Source organism: Phalacrocorax carbo, chromosome 1 (assembly GCF_963921805.1).
Source record: "Phalacrocorax carbo chromosome 1, bPhaCar2.1, whole genome shotgun sequence".
NCBI classification, from domain to species: Eukaryota; Metazoa; Chordata; class Aves; order Suliformes; family Phalacrocoracidae; genus Phalacrocorax; species Phalacrocorax carbo.
Genome location: NC_087513.1, coordinates 123564377 through 123578071, shown reverse-complemented (window position 1 = coordinate 123578071; position 13695 = coordinate 123564377). Strand labels below are relative to the sequence as shown.

Sequence of the window (13695 nt, the reverse complement as noted above, 5' to 3'; positions counted from 1 at the left end):
CCTCGCATTCCGATTGGTCCAATAAGCAGCCAACTCATTCCGGCGAGGCTCCGCCTCCTCACCGCTCCCCCGTGAATTTACCGTGAGCGGAGGAAAATGGTGCAGTGATCTCTCACGATCTGATTGGCCAAATGGAAACGCCATTCAGTTAAGACTCCGCCCCCACGGCCGGACAGCGTCTCAGCTGATCGGCCGACCCCGTGACAGGGTGAGGGTGGGCTTCACCGGTGAGCGGTCAGTTCCGCCTGTCACTCCTGCAGAGTCCCGCCCAGTAGCCCCAAATCCCACATGCAGATTGGCTGCGGCGGTTGTCTGTCAGCGCTCCCTAGTGGGCGGGGCTCTCGGCGTTCTCCCTCCGACGGTGCGGCCCGGTGTCTTCCCGGCGGCGTCTGGCCAGCGCGGCGGCCGGCACGGCGGCGGATATGGGGCGGCGTGGCGGGGCTTCCTGCGCCATGGAGGCGGCACTGCTGGTGGCGGTGGCTTGTCTCGCCGGTGAGCGGTGGTGGGGGAACGCCGGCCTGGCCAGCTGCCCGCGGGGGGCGGGGAGGGCTGCGTAGCCGCTGCGGAGGGACGTTGCGGGGGGAAGGGGCGGCCGCGCGCCTCCGGCAGCCCGGCCGTTAGGGTGGGAAAGGGGGCCGCGAGCTGTTGGGGAGGGCGCGGGTGGGTGTGGGGTTGGAGGCAGGTCGGTGGGGGGAGGGGTGACCCGGGGTGGGGGATGTCCGTGCCCCTGCCCCTGCGTGTGTGTGTGTGTGTGTCAGCGTTTGATGAATACGCGCGGGTTCGTTACCTTCTGCGGGTGTTCGTGTTTTGCCGAGCTGATGTGGCGGTCGCCGGAGGCTTTCTGTCACTCGCCCTGAGCCCGGCTTGTGACCCGCCCGTCGGGCTCCCAGGCCCCACAGATAGTTTTCACTCAGTGTACCCGTAGTTCTTCAGTCCGGGTTCGCAAAGGCTTTTGAGAGCCGGGGTTCTCCTGAGGTACAGCTTTGATAAGGTAGAAGTTTAATTAAGTTTTCTGTAGGTGAGTAGATAATAGTCCGCGGGATGAATTGCACCTCGGAATTTACCTTCTAGACTTGGCTGCATGTGTAGCCCAGTGGGGAATGGTGGCCAAGCAATTACAGCTTGTCTGAGGGAAAGGCTTGTGTTCCCAAGTTCGAATTCAGTTTTGCTGAACAAAGGCCAACGAGGCAAATTTGGTTAAAAAGCATAATGCTCTAATTTTATCCCCCTAAACAACCTTGCCCCAGGTAAGCCAACTTGTCCTAAATAACGTGTGTGGCTGTCTTATAGCCTTGTGGAAAGTTAAAGCAACATGAAATGCTACCGAGCAAAAATGTTTGTAGCAACTTTGTAATTTCCTTCCTAAGCGAATTGGTCTGGGAACAGGTCTGTTCTTCCAATTATGGGTTTATACACCGTTAAAATTGACAGCAGGCCATCCAATGAATGCATATTAATTTAAAACAAAAAATGCTTGGTTCTGCTCCATATACATCTGTTGGTTTGGCATGTTTCCTTCCTTTTGCCACCCTTCCCTGACTTCCATCGAGTACTTTGTTCCTTTAGTATGTTTATTATAACATAGCTCAGATTTACTGTCAACATTTGTATGCATGATCATGATCCAGGCTTTAAAACAGCATCTGCAAGGTCATATTGGTTAAATTGATGTTGGGGAAGATTATAACTGCACAACATGTCAGTTTACTATTGCATTATTTATGTAAATAGCCTTTAGATTTGCAGATGCCCTGGAAAACTGTTTTATATAGCTGCTTGGATTGGTGACTTAATTTTCAGTGGTCATATGAGTAAATACTTTTTTTTTTTTAAAGAAGGTTATCCTATTCATGGAATTTTGGAGTATGGAGTCAGACTGATTATATAATTAGAACTTAAGCTTAGATGGCCTGCAAATATTTATTGTTCTTGTGTCCTGTGTCAGATGAGCTTTCTGGTAGAAAGACACACAGATTGCTCGGGGGGGGACACGTCTGAAGTTCTTAATTGTGCATATTGCTGCTTATATACACCAAATATGTTTTAAAATTTATTTAGATAAATGTTTTTGTACACAGTATTGCAGTTACGCTTAAGTGACTTTAAAATAGGACGTTAGACTGAAATAAGCCCATCTATTTCATTAAGTCCTCTCTGGCTTTATTACGCAATAAATTACTGTAGTCATAATACAGATTAGAAATAATGCTTTCAGCCAACTTTGCTGTTCAAGGTAATGGGGAAAAGAGGGAAGGGGGGATTGAAAATAAGTGAAAACCCAGCATGAGGAGTAATGCAGATTGTGGCTTCACATGGTCAGCTTGGGTCCGGTACCACATCTGAGGAAGAAGAATGTATCACAATGTCAGGTGGTTGAGAAGGCAGAGCAGAGACACTGGAGCTGTTCTGCCAAAGCCAGATCATTCCTGGCAGTGCTCTGTTTAAGCCAGCACTGACTGCTGATCCCCCTGCCTCTGGGTTCAGTGGCTGAGGCTGTTGCCTGCATGAAAAGGGGTGTTATGCCAAGCAGTCCTGGAAACGGAGCCATGTAGGTGAATAGCTGCTTGGGAGCTAACAGGATTTTGGAGTCTGCCTGGCTCTGCTGAGAGTTAGCTTTACCAGGTCTGAACTGTAACACCGCTCACAACCTGCTAGTGAGTATGCAGAAGTGTACTGTGCTGTTGCTTGAATATTTGTCTTGCTTTTGTTAATGTGGATTTGTCCATCCTTAGTTGTCACTGAATAGAAACCTTATTTTGTATTCCAGAGCATTAAAACAATCGATTCTCATTACTTGTGTTACATAAATTGATAGGTATGAGACGGAGGAATAAGGAACCATATTAAGCTTTAATACGCTCTTTTTCTGTAATGTAAGGGAAAGGTCGTGAAAACTGACAGCTTTGTTTTGTTTGTTTTTTAGGTGTATGTGGTGATGAATTTAGCGTCTTACGATCACCTCAGTCAGTTGTTTTTCGGGATGGAAGTTGGCCCATTCCTGGCGAGCGGATCCCAGATGTAGCTGCATTATCCATGGGCTTTTCTATTGAAGATGTATGTTTCAGGTCTTGATTTTTGCAATTACTCTAGAACTACAGACCTGCTCACTTAACATGCAAATCTTCCTGTCATGTGCTGGGATATATAAAACATCATCCTGTTTGTTTTGAGGAATGCATGACTTGTCAAAGTGTGGTTTCCAAGCATAGAGCTGTATCAGTCATATGAGCAGCAAAAGCCTGTGCTAGCTGGCTAATTTGAATCATCAGCTACAGAAGGAAGCATGCCTGTGGAGTCTCTACTGTGATGTTCCTCAGTTCCTCTGAGACTCAGCTACATGCTGTATCCCCCTACCCGTAGTCACGTACTGAGAATCTGTGGAAACCACTGTTATTTCTTGCTTATGAGCTCTATCTGTAGGGCTCTGCGCTTGGGTACTCTGAAGATTGTAAGAAATGGCTTGGCTAGGCAGGTGTTTTGTCAGGTCAGCAAGATTGTCTGCTGAGCATAGTTAATAAGAACAAATAAACCAAATAGTTAGGAAGTAATCCAAATACTTGAAAACCTAATTTGTGGTAGTGTGGCCAAATCAGCTTTTTTGAACATAGCTTTAGTGATGTTTAAAGTGGGGTACATGAGCAGGAGCCCTTGGATTGATTCTGTCTTGCCTACTGAATCTTTTGCTGGACCTCAGCAGGGATGAGTGGCTGTTGAAGCAGTACAGGAAAGGTTAATGGCCAGGCATCTCTAGCAGGGTCTGTGTGCAGCCAGGTACTCAAAGCTACAAGCTGGGTTATTCTCACAGTGATGGTGAGTGAGGCCGGTTCCCATTTCTTCCATACTGCAGCTAAGCCAGGGGTCTGATAAGTCTGGTTTGAATGCAGGTCTGCTTAGCCTGTGTTCTGGGATTTGTCTGAAAATATCTTGCTGTCAATTAATTATGCTTTTTTGTCATTAAACTACTAACAGATATTCTTATAAGTAGTGTTCCTAAGAAGTATGTTTTGAATATTTTATCAAGGAAAAAACAATACATCAGATGGTGTTGTGTGCAGTGCATGTAAAGACACCCAGCAAGACAGTGGGGTTTGGCCCAGTTTGAACGCTTGACTTTTGGCATACTGGTCATCTGGAGGTATAACAAGGTTATCATGGAAAAAAGGTGTTTCAGTACTCACTCTGTGTGTGCCTTTGCCAAAGTTTGGAATTAATTTGCTGTGATGGGTCCACAGCATCCTGTAGAAATAGTTCTCTATTGGTATTATTTCAAATCCTAGAAGCAGGTAGGGAAGGAAGTGTTTAAATAACTCTATTCCGTTAAGCCCTGAAACTGAAAGTTATCAGCATTGTCACTAAGGCAGAGATCACAGTGTAGGCAGCTTCCAGCCCTGGTACAGAGGACACTGCAGGGCCCAAACACCCATTTTGCAGTCAAGGCTGTAGTCTAGAAACATAAACTGACAGTGCAGAACGTGCACTGTAGAGAGCTTACAGTTCTTACTGCATTACACTGGGTATTCACAAGACCAGTCATTCAATATTCCTCCCTTGTTAAGGCAAGATAAAGCCAAACCTCTTTTTTGTCCTTGATGGTGCTTTAAAAGGTTTTTCTTGTTTCTTTGAGGTGATACAGATCATAATGCCAATGGCATTTAATTCTCAAATCTAAATAAATTGGTTTCATAAAACTTAAGCAAGCAGTCATGTCTTTTACACAAATGGAGAAATCTCTTATTGAATTCATTCCAAATAGACACAAAATACAAATTCATCTGAATAAAGCAGCCAGGTAGCCTTCACTGTGCTCCTACTGATACATAACCGTAGTAAGCCACTAAGGAATCTTTTTATGTTTCTATGCCAATTTGTAAGTTTTAGCTTAGTAGACTGTTGGTACAATTGACACTCCCTTCCCTTTTTTCCCTGTTTCTTTCTGGCACTTAAAATATAAAGATGTTAGTGTTTTAATGTGCCTAAACCTGTTTCTGTCGTGTTTTGCAAAGGATGGGTTTTTTCTTTTTTTTTTAAATTCAGCTTTCACTTAAGTGTGGACTATGATATTTCTAATGCAATTTTGGGAAATAACTCTTGATATATCCAATATGTATAATGCTTTCTCTGTGTAGACTTTGATGTGAAGTTACTGGCAGCTTTTAAACTACCAGTTTCTTCATAGTTAACTTGAGACAGCATTATTCAAGATGAAAGCAGTCCAGTATTAACTTACTTCCCCATGAAATTTCCAGTAGGCTGTCCTGCACAGAGATATTAACAAGATAGTAAGTTCTTTTGCTGTAATGGTGGGGGAGGGCTCTTCTCTTTCTCCCTGTGAAATACAAGGTTTTTTACTATTTTGTAATAGGACCTTTCCTGGCCTGGGCTTGCAGTGGGTGATCTGTTTCACAGACCACGAGCTACTGTGCTGGTAACAGTGAAGGGAGTAGACAAGCTGGAGTTGCCTGTGAAAGGGATTTCTTACCCCATTGAAAATGTGAGTATCCACGTTTGGAACTGTCACACAGTTTCTGTGGCTTTTGTGATCTGATGAGAAGTACTTGACTCTCTACTGTAGTCCTGGACATTCACTTACTTCTTACTTCACTTGAAGATCACATACCTCCTGGAATGTTGGATCAGGCTGTATAGATGAATAATCCAGTCAGACCCCTGTACGAGGTGAGAGGCCTTTAAGAGCACCCAGGGCCTCCTGTGCTGAATTCAGTAACTTGTTTGACCAAAGCATGTTCTCCTTGAAAGGCACCTAGTTTTAATAAATGTATACCAAGAGGCAGAGAATCCACTGCTTCCCATGTTAACTTATTGATTCATAGTCAGAATTATTAACTTGTTTTTGCTTCTGCTGAGTGTGTGTGATAATATTTTATATGATGTTGATTCTTTCATGTACTGTATTGCCCTCTAAGCAGTCTTTGCGTTTTCCGCAAATACTTGACTGTGAAATATAGCACTTTGAGACACCATTCAATTAGATTGTTTCAAAAGGAGACCAACAAATGAAATTAAATTTACCTGTCACTGTCTGTCTTTGCTGAGACTCTTTTTTCACACTTGTCACAGCATCACGGAATCATTTAGTTTGGAAGGGACCTCCTGAAATCATCTAGTCTAACCCCCTGATAAAGCAGGGTAAGCTAGAACAGGCTGTCCAGGACTGTGTCTGGTTGGGTTTTGAATATCCCCACAGATGGAGACTCCACAACCTCTCTAGGCAACCTGTGCCAGTATTTGACTGACCTTACAGTAAAAAACTCTGTTCTTGTGTTCAGATAGGTGTAAATTTAAAAACAGGAAATTCTGTTGCCTCTCTGTCATGTGATTTTTGTCAGTACACTTCTTAACAGGAGCACAGTGACTTACAAAATATTGGTAACTGTACAGTGTCTACTCACTTCTTTATAAATACATTGTCTGCTTAATACATTTTGCTGTAGTATTGGACCAGTTCTTCATGTTGAGCTGTTGTTTGTCCAGCATGGACCCACAAACCCTTTTCAAATGAGTTGTTTTTCAGGTTATTTCTAGTTAGTTCGTTCTGCTGCTGCCAATCTTGGAAAACTTTGTTTTGCAATAGTTTACCATGCATTTTGGCTCTGTGCGACTGCTGTGCTCCTGTTAAGAATTATTATTTATCATTTTATTTTTTCAGTCAAACTGTGGAATCATCAGTGACAATGTTGAACAGTGTTTTGTTTAATATTGACACCCTGTTGCACACCCCAAGATGAGGTGATGATTTCCCTATGAAATTACTTTTACAGCTGTCAGACAATCTTTTAATCTATTTTAAAATATCAGTGTTTAATTGGAACGTTATGTGGCTTTACATTAAACTCGGGTCAAACTCAGCCTAACACAGATGTGCTTTCACATCAGCTTTCAAGCAGAGCGCACTAGTTCAGGCACAGCTACATGTTGGCATTGCTGAAATGGTATCTGGACCAAAACTGATTTAGGATTGTCTGCACCTGACCGCATAGGCATTGCTAACTGCAGAAACCTTAAATATACTTTAAGCCTTCAGTTGTATTTGCATTTGTGACTTTGATAAAGTTCTGATGTGTACATAATGCATATTTTCTTTATTTCCCATTAATAGGGATTAATATTCCTAAGCTTTAATTGTTTCGGTTAACTGCTGCCATGGCTTCAAATGAGGTGCCCCAGTTGTATGCTGCAAAGTGCTGGTTCTCCAATATTCAAGAATAGTTTCAAATGATCATCACTGAGTCCGTGTTCAGGACTGCAACTGGGTGCAAATTATCCTAGCTTACAGACTTACTAAAATTTATTAGAAAAACTATTTTTATGCTCTTTAACTAGTGAATGGAAATGTCCCATTCTGCTTCTATTTAGATGAAACCCAGAAGTAAGTGTTTAGAAAAACTAACAGTTTTATTAGCTTGCCAGTAAAGGCACTATACTGTGCTAGGATTTCTTTTAGTAAAATTTTATATAGCTCTTTTTTTTGTGTGTTTTAGCGGTTGGTCTTTCTACTGGTATATTTTTGTTCATCAGTTTTCTGTGGTTCATAGCTTCCCATTTGCATTAAGATTGGTTTTCCCTTTTGTGTTGCTTCTATATTGGTCTTGCTTTACTGATAAATCAGGCTATACTCTTAGCTTAAGTAAGCCTCTTAATTTACACGGTCATAGCCCCTTGAAGTTCCTAAAAATATGTTGTGTCTGCCATATATACAAATAAATTGTGTGTTCAAAATATCATCTGTGTATCTGTTTTCCATGTTGGCTGCTATTATTTGTTGTTATCACTTTAGAAGTCTTCATACTCTTCGCTCAAAAAGAGGTTGTCCTATTTTTCTAGTCTCCTGTCGTTAAGCAAATTATCTCCTTTTATATCATTAGGCCCTCTGTTACCCAAAAATCTAACTGGACTTTGTCTTCCAGGCTGTTCCTTTCAGTCTAGACAGTGTTGCGAATGCTATTCATACTTTGTTTTCTGAGGAAACTCCTGTGGTCTTGCAGCTGGCCCCCAGTGAGGAAGTGAGTATTGCTTCACTCTTGATTCCAGATGTTCTAAATAGTAAACCTCTTTCCACTTGTGTGGCTGGAGCAAAACCAATTGATTATATGAAATAAATATTTTGCATTGGAGAGAGATTGCAAGTATGATTGATTATTAGTGTGTGACTGGAAAAACTAAAAACTAACCTTTGTTTTTATTAAACGGCTATTCCTGCAGCGAGTGTACATGGTGGGCAAGGCAAACTCTGTATTTGAAGATCTTTCTGTCACACTGCGCCAATTGCGAAACCGCTTGTTCCAGGACAACTCCATTCTCAGCTCCCTTCCTCTCAACTCCCTCAGCAGAAACAACGAGGTAAAAAACTTTAATCACTTGGAACTTTAATGATTTTTTTCTAATATTCTTAGTTAGCTTGTGCTTTTTTCCTTTTCCCACCCCCCTCTCCCTTTTTTCCCTGCCCTTGCTTTGCTTGAAGAGCCCATCTAATTTGTTCTAACTGAATTCTAAGAAGTAAGTGTTAAGCTCTTTTTAAAGTAACTTTACTGAAAGAGTAATTATCTTCTAGCATGTTCTGATGCTGTAACAGACAACCTGTTGTAAAATACTGAGACTTGCAACAAAATGAGGCTTCCCTAACTTTGGTTTCATCAAAGGAAATACCTGTCACTTTCTTCCTGCCTCTTCCCCCAGGTTGACTTGCTTTTTCTGTCAGAGCTACAAGTCCTACATGATATTGCAAGCCTGGTAAGATTTTTTTTGAAACACTTTCCCCATCTTATGTCACAAACTTCAGAGATCTCATTTAAAGGTAGAGAAGCCATAGCCAGGATACTTGGCAACCAGTGATATATATTTGAGTGTGTCATCAGTTGGTTGCATCATTTTAAATAATGAATTCTCGAGTTATTTGTATCAGACCTACCACTGACAGAAGAAAATGAGAACCTTCATCTGTGGTTTCTTTTGTATTGTGTTTGGTGAGAACAGGGGGAATTCTGAGCTGCTATTTCTCCACTCTCAAAGACATAGGAAGTACTTGGTGAAGAATTTTCCAGGGCTTTCCTTGTTTTATTACTTGAGAAATATAATGGTAGTCAAGAACATGTTTTTTGCCCTGTCCACTGTTTTATTTCTAAATACTACCATAACATTTTATCTGAAAGACTGGAGTGAGTTTGTAGCATGAATAGGTGTGGTGATAGAAATATTCCAATGGAGGGTCGAGCTTTTAATTCTGATCTTTTTACTAAGAAGCTCCTGTCTTATTGCTGTGGTTTATGGTTTGTTTGGGTTTTTTAGGTGTTTTGGGGTTTTTTTGTCCTTCAAGCGGCAGCCCTCAGCCACTTAAAGTGAAGGAAACAGTCGTGAAAAACTCAGTAGTTCACGTTAGGTGAAGGGCTGGGGGAGAGAAATGGGGCTCTTGAGGAACGAGGTAGAACAACGTGGTTTTGTCTTTCAGGCTAGAAATGCTGTAGTTAAAGTAGATGGGAAGACAGGAGCAGATTAAATTCCTTGCTTTCAGAGACTGTTCTCTTGTGCAGGCAAATGTCAGTGCTGCAGCTCCACACATGTAGAATTGCAAAATATTGCTACTCTCCTTTGAGATAATTTGGATTATATTGGTTGGATTTTATGACAACAAGATGATACTCCTTAAGTAAACTACTTTTGTACATGGGCAACAGCAAGGTAGAAGTTGCTCAGTTTTGCACAGGCCAGCTTCAGTGGAGGGTATCCAAGCATTCAGTGGAGTAGCATCTGAGTATTGTAATTTGGTTTTTTTCTCTCCAAGTTTTATTTTTACGGCAGTTACAGAACAAGGATTCTGATGTGAATAAGTATAATGTTTCTTTTTAGTAGAGCTCTATATTACATGTATATAACATGATGTTAGGAATAGATGCTACATGATGATCATCTTCCTTCTGCAGAATAAAAAAAGAAACAATTGTTTCTATCTTCTAATAAAGTTGGCAAGAAATTCCACTTCCTAATCAATATGGAATATGACTGTAGAAAGTGAGGCTGGATTAGTCCCAGCAAACTGATTTTGTGAAATGCGCTTTTAAAGTAACCTGTGTATGAATTAACTTCTTTCTGCCCTCAATGGTGTGCCAAAGCTGTCTCGACACAAGCACTTAGCCAAAGACCATTCTCCAGACCTGTATTCACTGGAACTGGCTGGTTTGGAAGAGGTTGGAAAACGATATGGGGAAGACTCTCAGCAGTTCAAGGATGCTTCTCAAATTCTTGTAGACTCTTTGCAAAAGGTATACTTTCTAGCTAATGAGCAGAACTCACGGGAATACTACAGAAATAATTTTTTGTATTAACTACAAGGGAGTTACTTTATTGACTATCTTCTGCTTTGAATTGTCACTTCATTAGTGATGGCTTGACTGATGCCTGGTTTTGTTGTTTGTTTTTTAAAATGCAGTTGTTCAGTTATGAAATCAATTTGTCACTCTGGAAAGTGTTGACATGATTCTACAACGTGTTTAGGTATTTTGCGTAAAGGAGTAGGAACATATTGAAACCATATATCAACATGATTCAATATGTTTGTTTTTCCTAAATAAATATCCTGTGTTTAAAACCACCAGTATGTCTTACAAAACTGCCTCTCAGAAATGTGGAAATATCTTTATCCCAGGGTACATTGGTTAGTTTCCCCTTGCCCACAAAGCTGTATAAATCTAAATTTCCGAGCCTCTAAAATCACTGCGTTCATCTCTCAGTGTGCTCAAGAAAGTAATTCTTTAGTTAGTCTTATGCAATCATTAGATAAATCTTTATTAAGACCAGTCACTTTTAAGAGTCTCAAAAGCATGATGCAGAAGTGTAAAAGCATGAATTTGCTAAGGCAAATAATTGTTTGCTCTAAACGTTACTCTTCTTCCTCTTTGCAGTTAAGCAAATATATTTAAATACTAGACATATTAGTCTTTGGACCAGATTAAAATACTCAGTTTCATAATTTCCCATTGGAATATTGAGAACCTAAATATTTTGTTGAAACTGACAGATGTACACTTGGGAAACTATATGGTGGTGGGCCTTTTGTAAAAGGGATGAAAGAATGAGTTTCAGCCCAGAAAGCAGTCATAAGCTACAGTCTGCCGAACACTGGTTGGGGGGGTGGTTTAAAGAGGTGATGTAAACCCGGTGAAAGTTGGCGCTTTCTCAGTGGAATTCTAAAATAGTGTAAATTTTTACAACTTTCCATAAGCTGCTTATTCCTGGAGCTGACGTTTTATGGTTTAATATATCTTGCTAATAAAACTCTCCTTAATTCCTGGCTACAAATGTAGGTTTTAAATTAAATCACTTTTGCTTTTCCAGTTTGCAGATGAGATGTTTAATCTATATAGCGGGAATGCAGTAGTAGAAGTGGTGGCTGTAAAGACATTTAATTCTCCCCTCACAAGGAAGACGCGTTCCATTCTCCAGTCTTCACAGGTAGTAGATGCACATTATTGTATATATCATTTATTAAAAGTGATCCAAACTGCAACACTTCTTCACTGGAGCATAACTTTTTTTTAAGGACTAGAATACTGACTATGATTTGGGCATGGGGGTGAAGAGGTCAGCCTACCTGTCTTGAGTTCACTTAATCATATAGTAATTTAGGTTGAAGAGGGCCTCTGGAGGTCATCTAGTCCAACCTACTGCTCAAAGCAGGACTAATTTAGGAGTTAGGTCAGGCTGCTCAGGTCCTTGTCCAGACAAGTTCTTGAAAAGTCTGTGGCTGGAAGTCCCAGGGTCTCTCTGGAAAGCTTGTTCTAAAGTCTTAACCACTTTCACTGTGAAAACTTTCTCCCGTATGTCTTGTTAGAATTTGCATTTCTGCCGATTTCTCCCCAGTACAGTAGTGCATGCAAGTCCTGCCTTGCAGCAGGGGAAAAAAACTGTTTTCCTTGACTTGCTGCCTACACTTGGATGCAGCCCAGGGTGCAGGTGCCCTTCGTCGCTGCAGGGGCACACTGCTGACTCCTGTTCACCTTGGCCACTGGGACCTCCAGGTCCATCTCTGCACAGCTGCTGCTCAGCCGGTCTGTCCCCAGCCTGTGCTGTTAAGTGGGGTTGTTCTGTCCCAGGTGCAGGGCTTTGTGTTAGTCCTCATTGAATTTCATGAGGCTCCTGTCAGCCCATTCCTTTGGATTCTGTTAATGTTGGTCACGTAATCACTTTTGCATTTTGTGCCCTAGCGTCAGAATTGCCTAGACAAAAATGCATCTCTCTTATTCACATTGCTCAGATTTTCGATGTAGTCCGAATGTGTTTTGTATGCAAGCTAACTTTAAAGAAATACACTTCTTTTCTTTCTTACAGAGCGAAACAGAAAATCCGTATAACCTCGCCTATCCATATAACTACAACTACTCTGTAATCTTCAACATTATTCTGTGGATGATGATAGGTCTTGCTTTAGCTGTGATAGTTATCTCCTACAACCTCTGGAACATGGATCCTGGGTATGACAGCATTATTTATAGGATGACAAATCAGAAGATAAGAATGGATTGAACCGCACTGTATTTCAGTGCGAGGAAATGATGAAGAGTAAGGTCTCCTTTAAACTGTGTGGAAAACAAATATTCTGACATGGTTAATTGTGGAAGTTTTTTTAAAGGTGTATTTATTTCTAAGTTTTTTTTTTTTTCCCCTCTCAAGCCTATTTTAAATGTTAGTAGTAGCACCAGATGGGATTTAGAAATTGAAATCTGCTTGTTTAAAAAAAAATAATCAAAAACAAAAACCCCCAACCCCCCCCCAAACCAACAATACCCAAACTAATTGTTATTAAAGTAACATCATTCCATCTTTTTAATCACGTAACATGAGTTTTTGAAATGCCCTGTACTGCCTGTGACTGTGTGCAAACCAGATAAATTGAAATTATGATAGCAACATGTTGTTTGAAACTTTTACACTGGAAGATTAGAAATTATAGCTAAATTGTTGTGTTGTATATTATGAACCAGTTGTAAATGTTTGATGTAAATATTTATAATGGCTATATGTAACTTCAGAGAGGGTAGTAATTATTCTTTAGTAAAATACTAAATATAGAAATATTTCTACAAGACTGTGATTCTAGTGGCACAAATGGCATTTTGATCTCATGTTGATGGCTCAGATGTGAGCTGTAGACAGAAGGATCCTTTACTTAGAACTTTAATGATCTGGAGGTAAATAACACTAGTGTGGCTGGTCTATACAGTGGAGAGCCTATAAATATTGGAGTAGCACCCGTCGGATCATGGTCTAATGTCATGTTCAGTTGAAAGTTCCTATTATGATGCTTCATATTCCTTCCATTTGTGTTGATGTTATTATAAAAAACCTAAATCAGTTCTTTTTGATAAGAGTGGACCAACACTTGATTTAAATATACCCTGATTATAGTCCTACTTCAACCATTCAATAAAACAAAGACCAGTGGTTCTGGAATGCATTTATTCTTTGTGGCTTCTTCTGTTTAGCATTAGCTCAGCTGAACAGAGCAGGTGCCGGCAGCTTCCGATTTGTGACAGCGGGCCTAAGTCTATGAGGGTTTAGTTTTAACTGTCTTTCAAAAGCAAATGTTAGAAGATCACCCTGCATGGATTAAAGTTCCTAAACCAAATAGTGAGTGTGGTTAAAACAAGTGGTTTGAATCTTTTTTTTAAACTACCTGCTTTTTAG

At 40.8% G+C, this 13695-nt stretch overlaps 1 protein-coding gene across 1 annotated transcript; it reads left to right on the top strand.

Annotated features, from left to right (window-relative positions):
* Positions 1 to 321: 321 nt before the first annotated feature.
* On the top strand, positions 322 to 13465 carry ATP6AP2 (ATPase H+ transporting accessory protein 2). Its single transcript, XM_064473222.1, has 9 exons — positions 322 to 492; positions 2924 to 3054; positions 5363 to 5491; positions 7926 to 8021; positions 8221 to 8358; positions 8695 to 8748; positions 10125 to 10274; positions 11347 to 11463; positions 12340 to 13465. The coding sequence occupies exons 1-9, from the start codon at positions 423 to 425 to the stop codon at positions 12532 to 12534; spliced, it is 1080 nt and encodes a 359-aa protein (XP_064329292.1). The 5' UTR covers positions 322 to 422; the 3' UTR covers positions 12535 to 13465.
* Positions 13466 to 13695: the final 230 nt, after the last annotated feature.

What these genes read in the sequence shown, in the direction of transcription:
- ATP6AP2 (XM_064473222.1), top strand. Translation starts at nt 423, where the DNA reads ATGGGGCGGCGTGGCGGGGCTTCCTGCGCCATGGAGGCGGCACTGCTG. An exon ending in CCCTCAGCAGAAACAACGAG is followed by an intron (nt 8,359 to 8,694) that starts GTAAAAAACTTT and finishes CTCTTCCCCCAG; the next exon opens with GTTGACTTGCTTTTTCTGTC. An exon ending in TTGTAGACTCTTTGCAAAAG is followed by an intron (nt 10,275 to 11,346) that starts GTATACTTTCTA and finishes TTGCTTTTCCAG; the next exon opens with TTTGCAGATGAGATGTTTAA.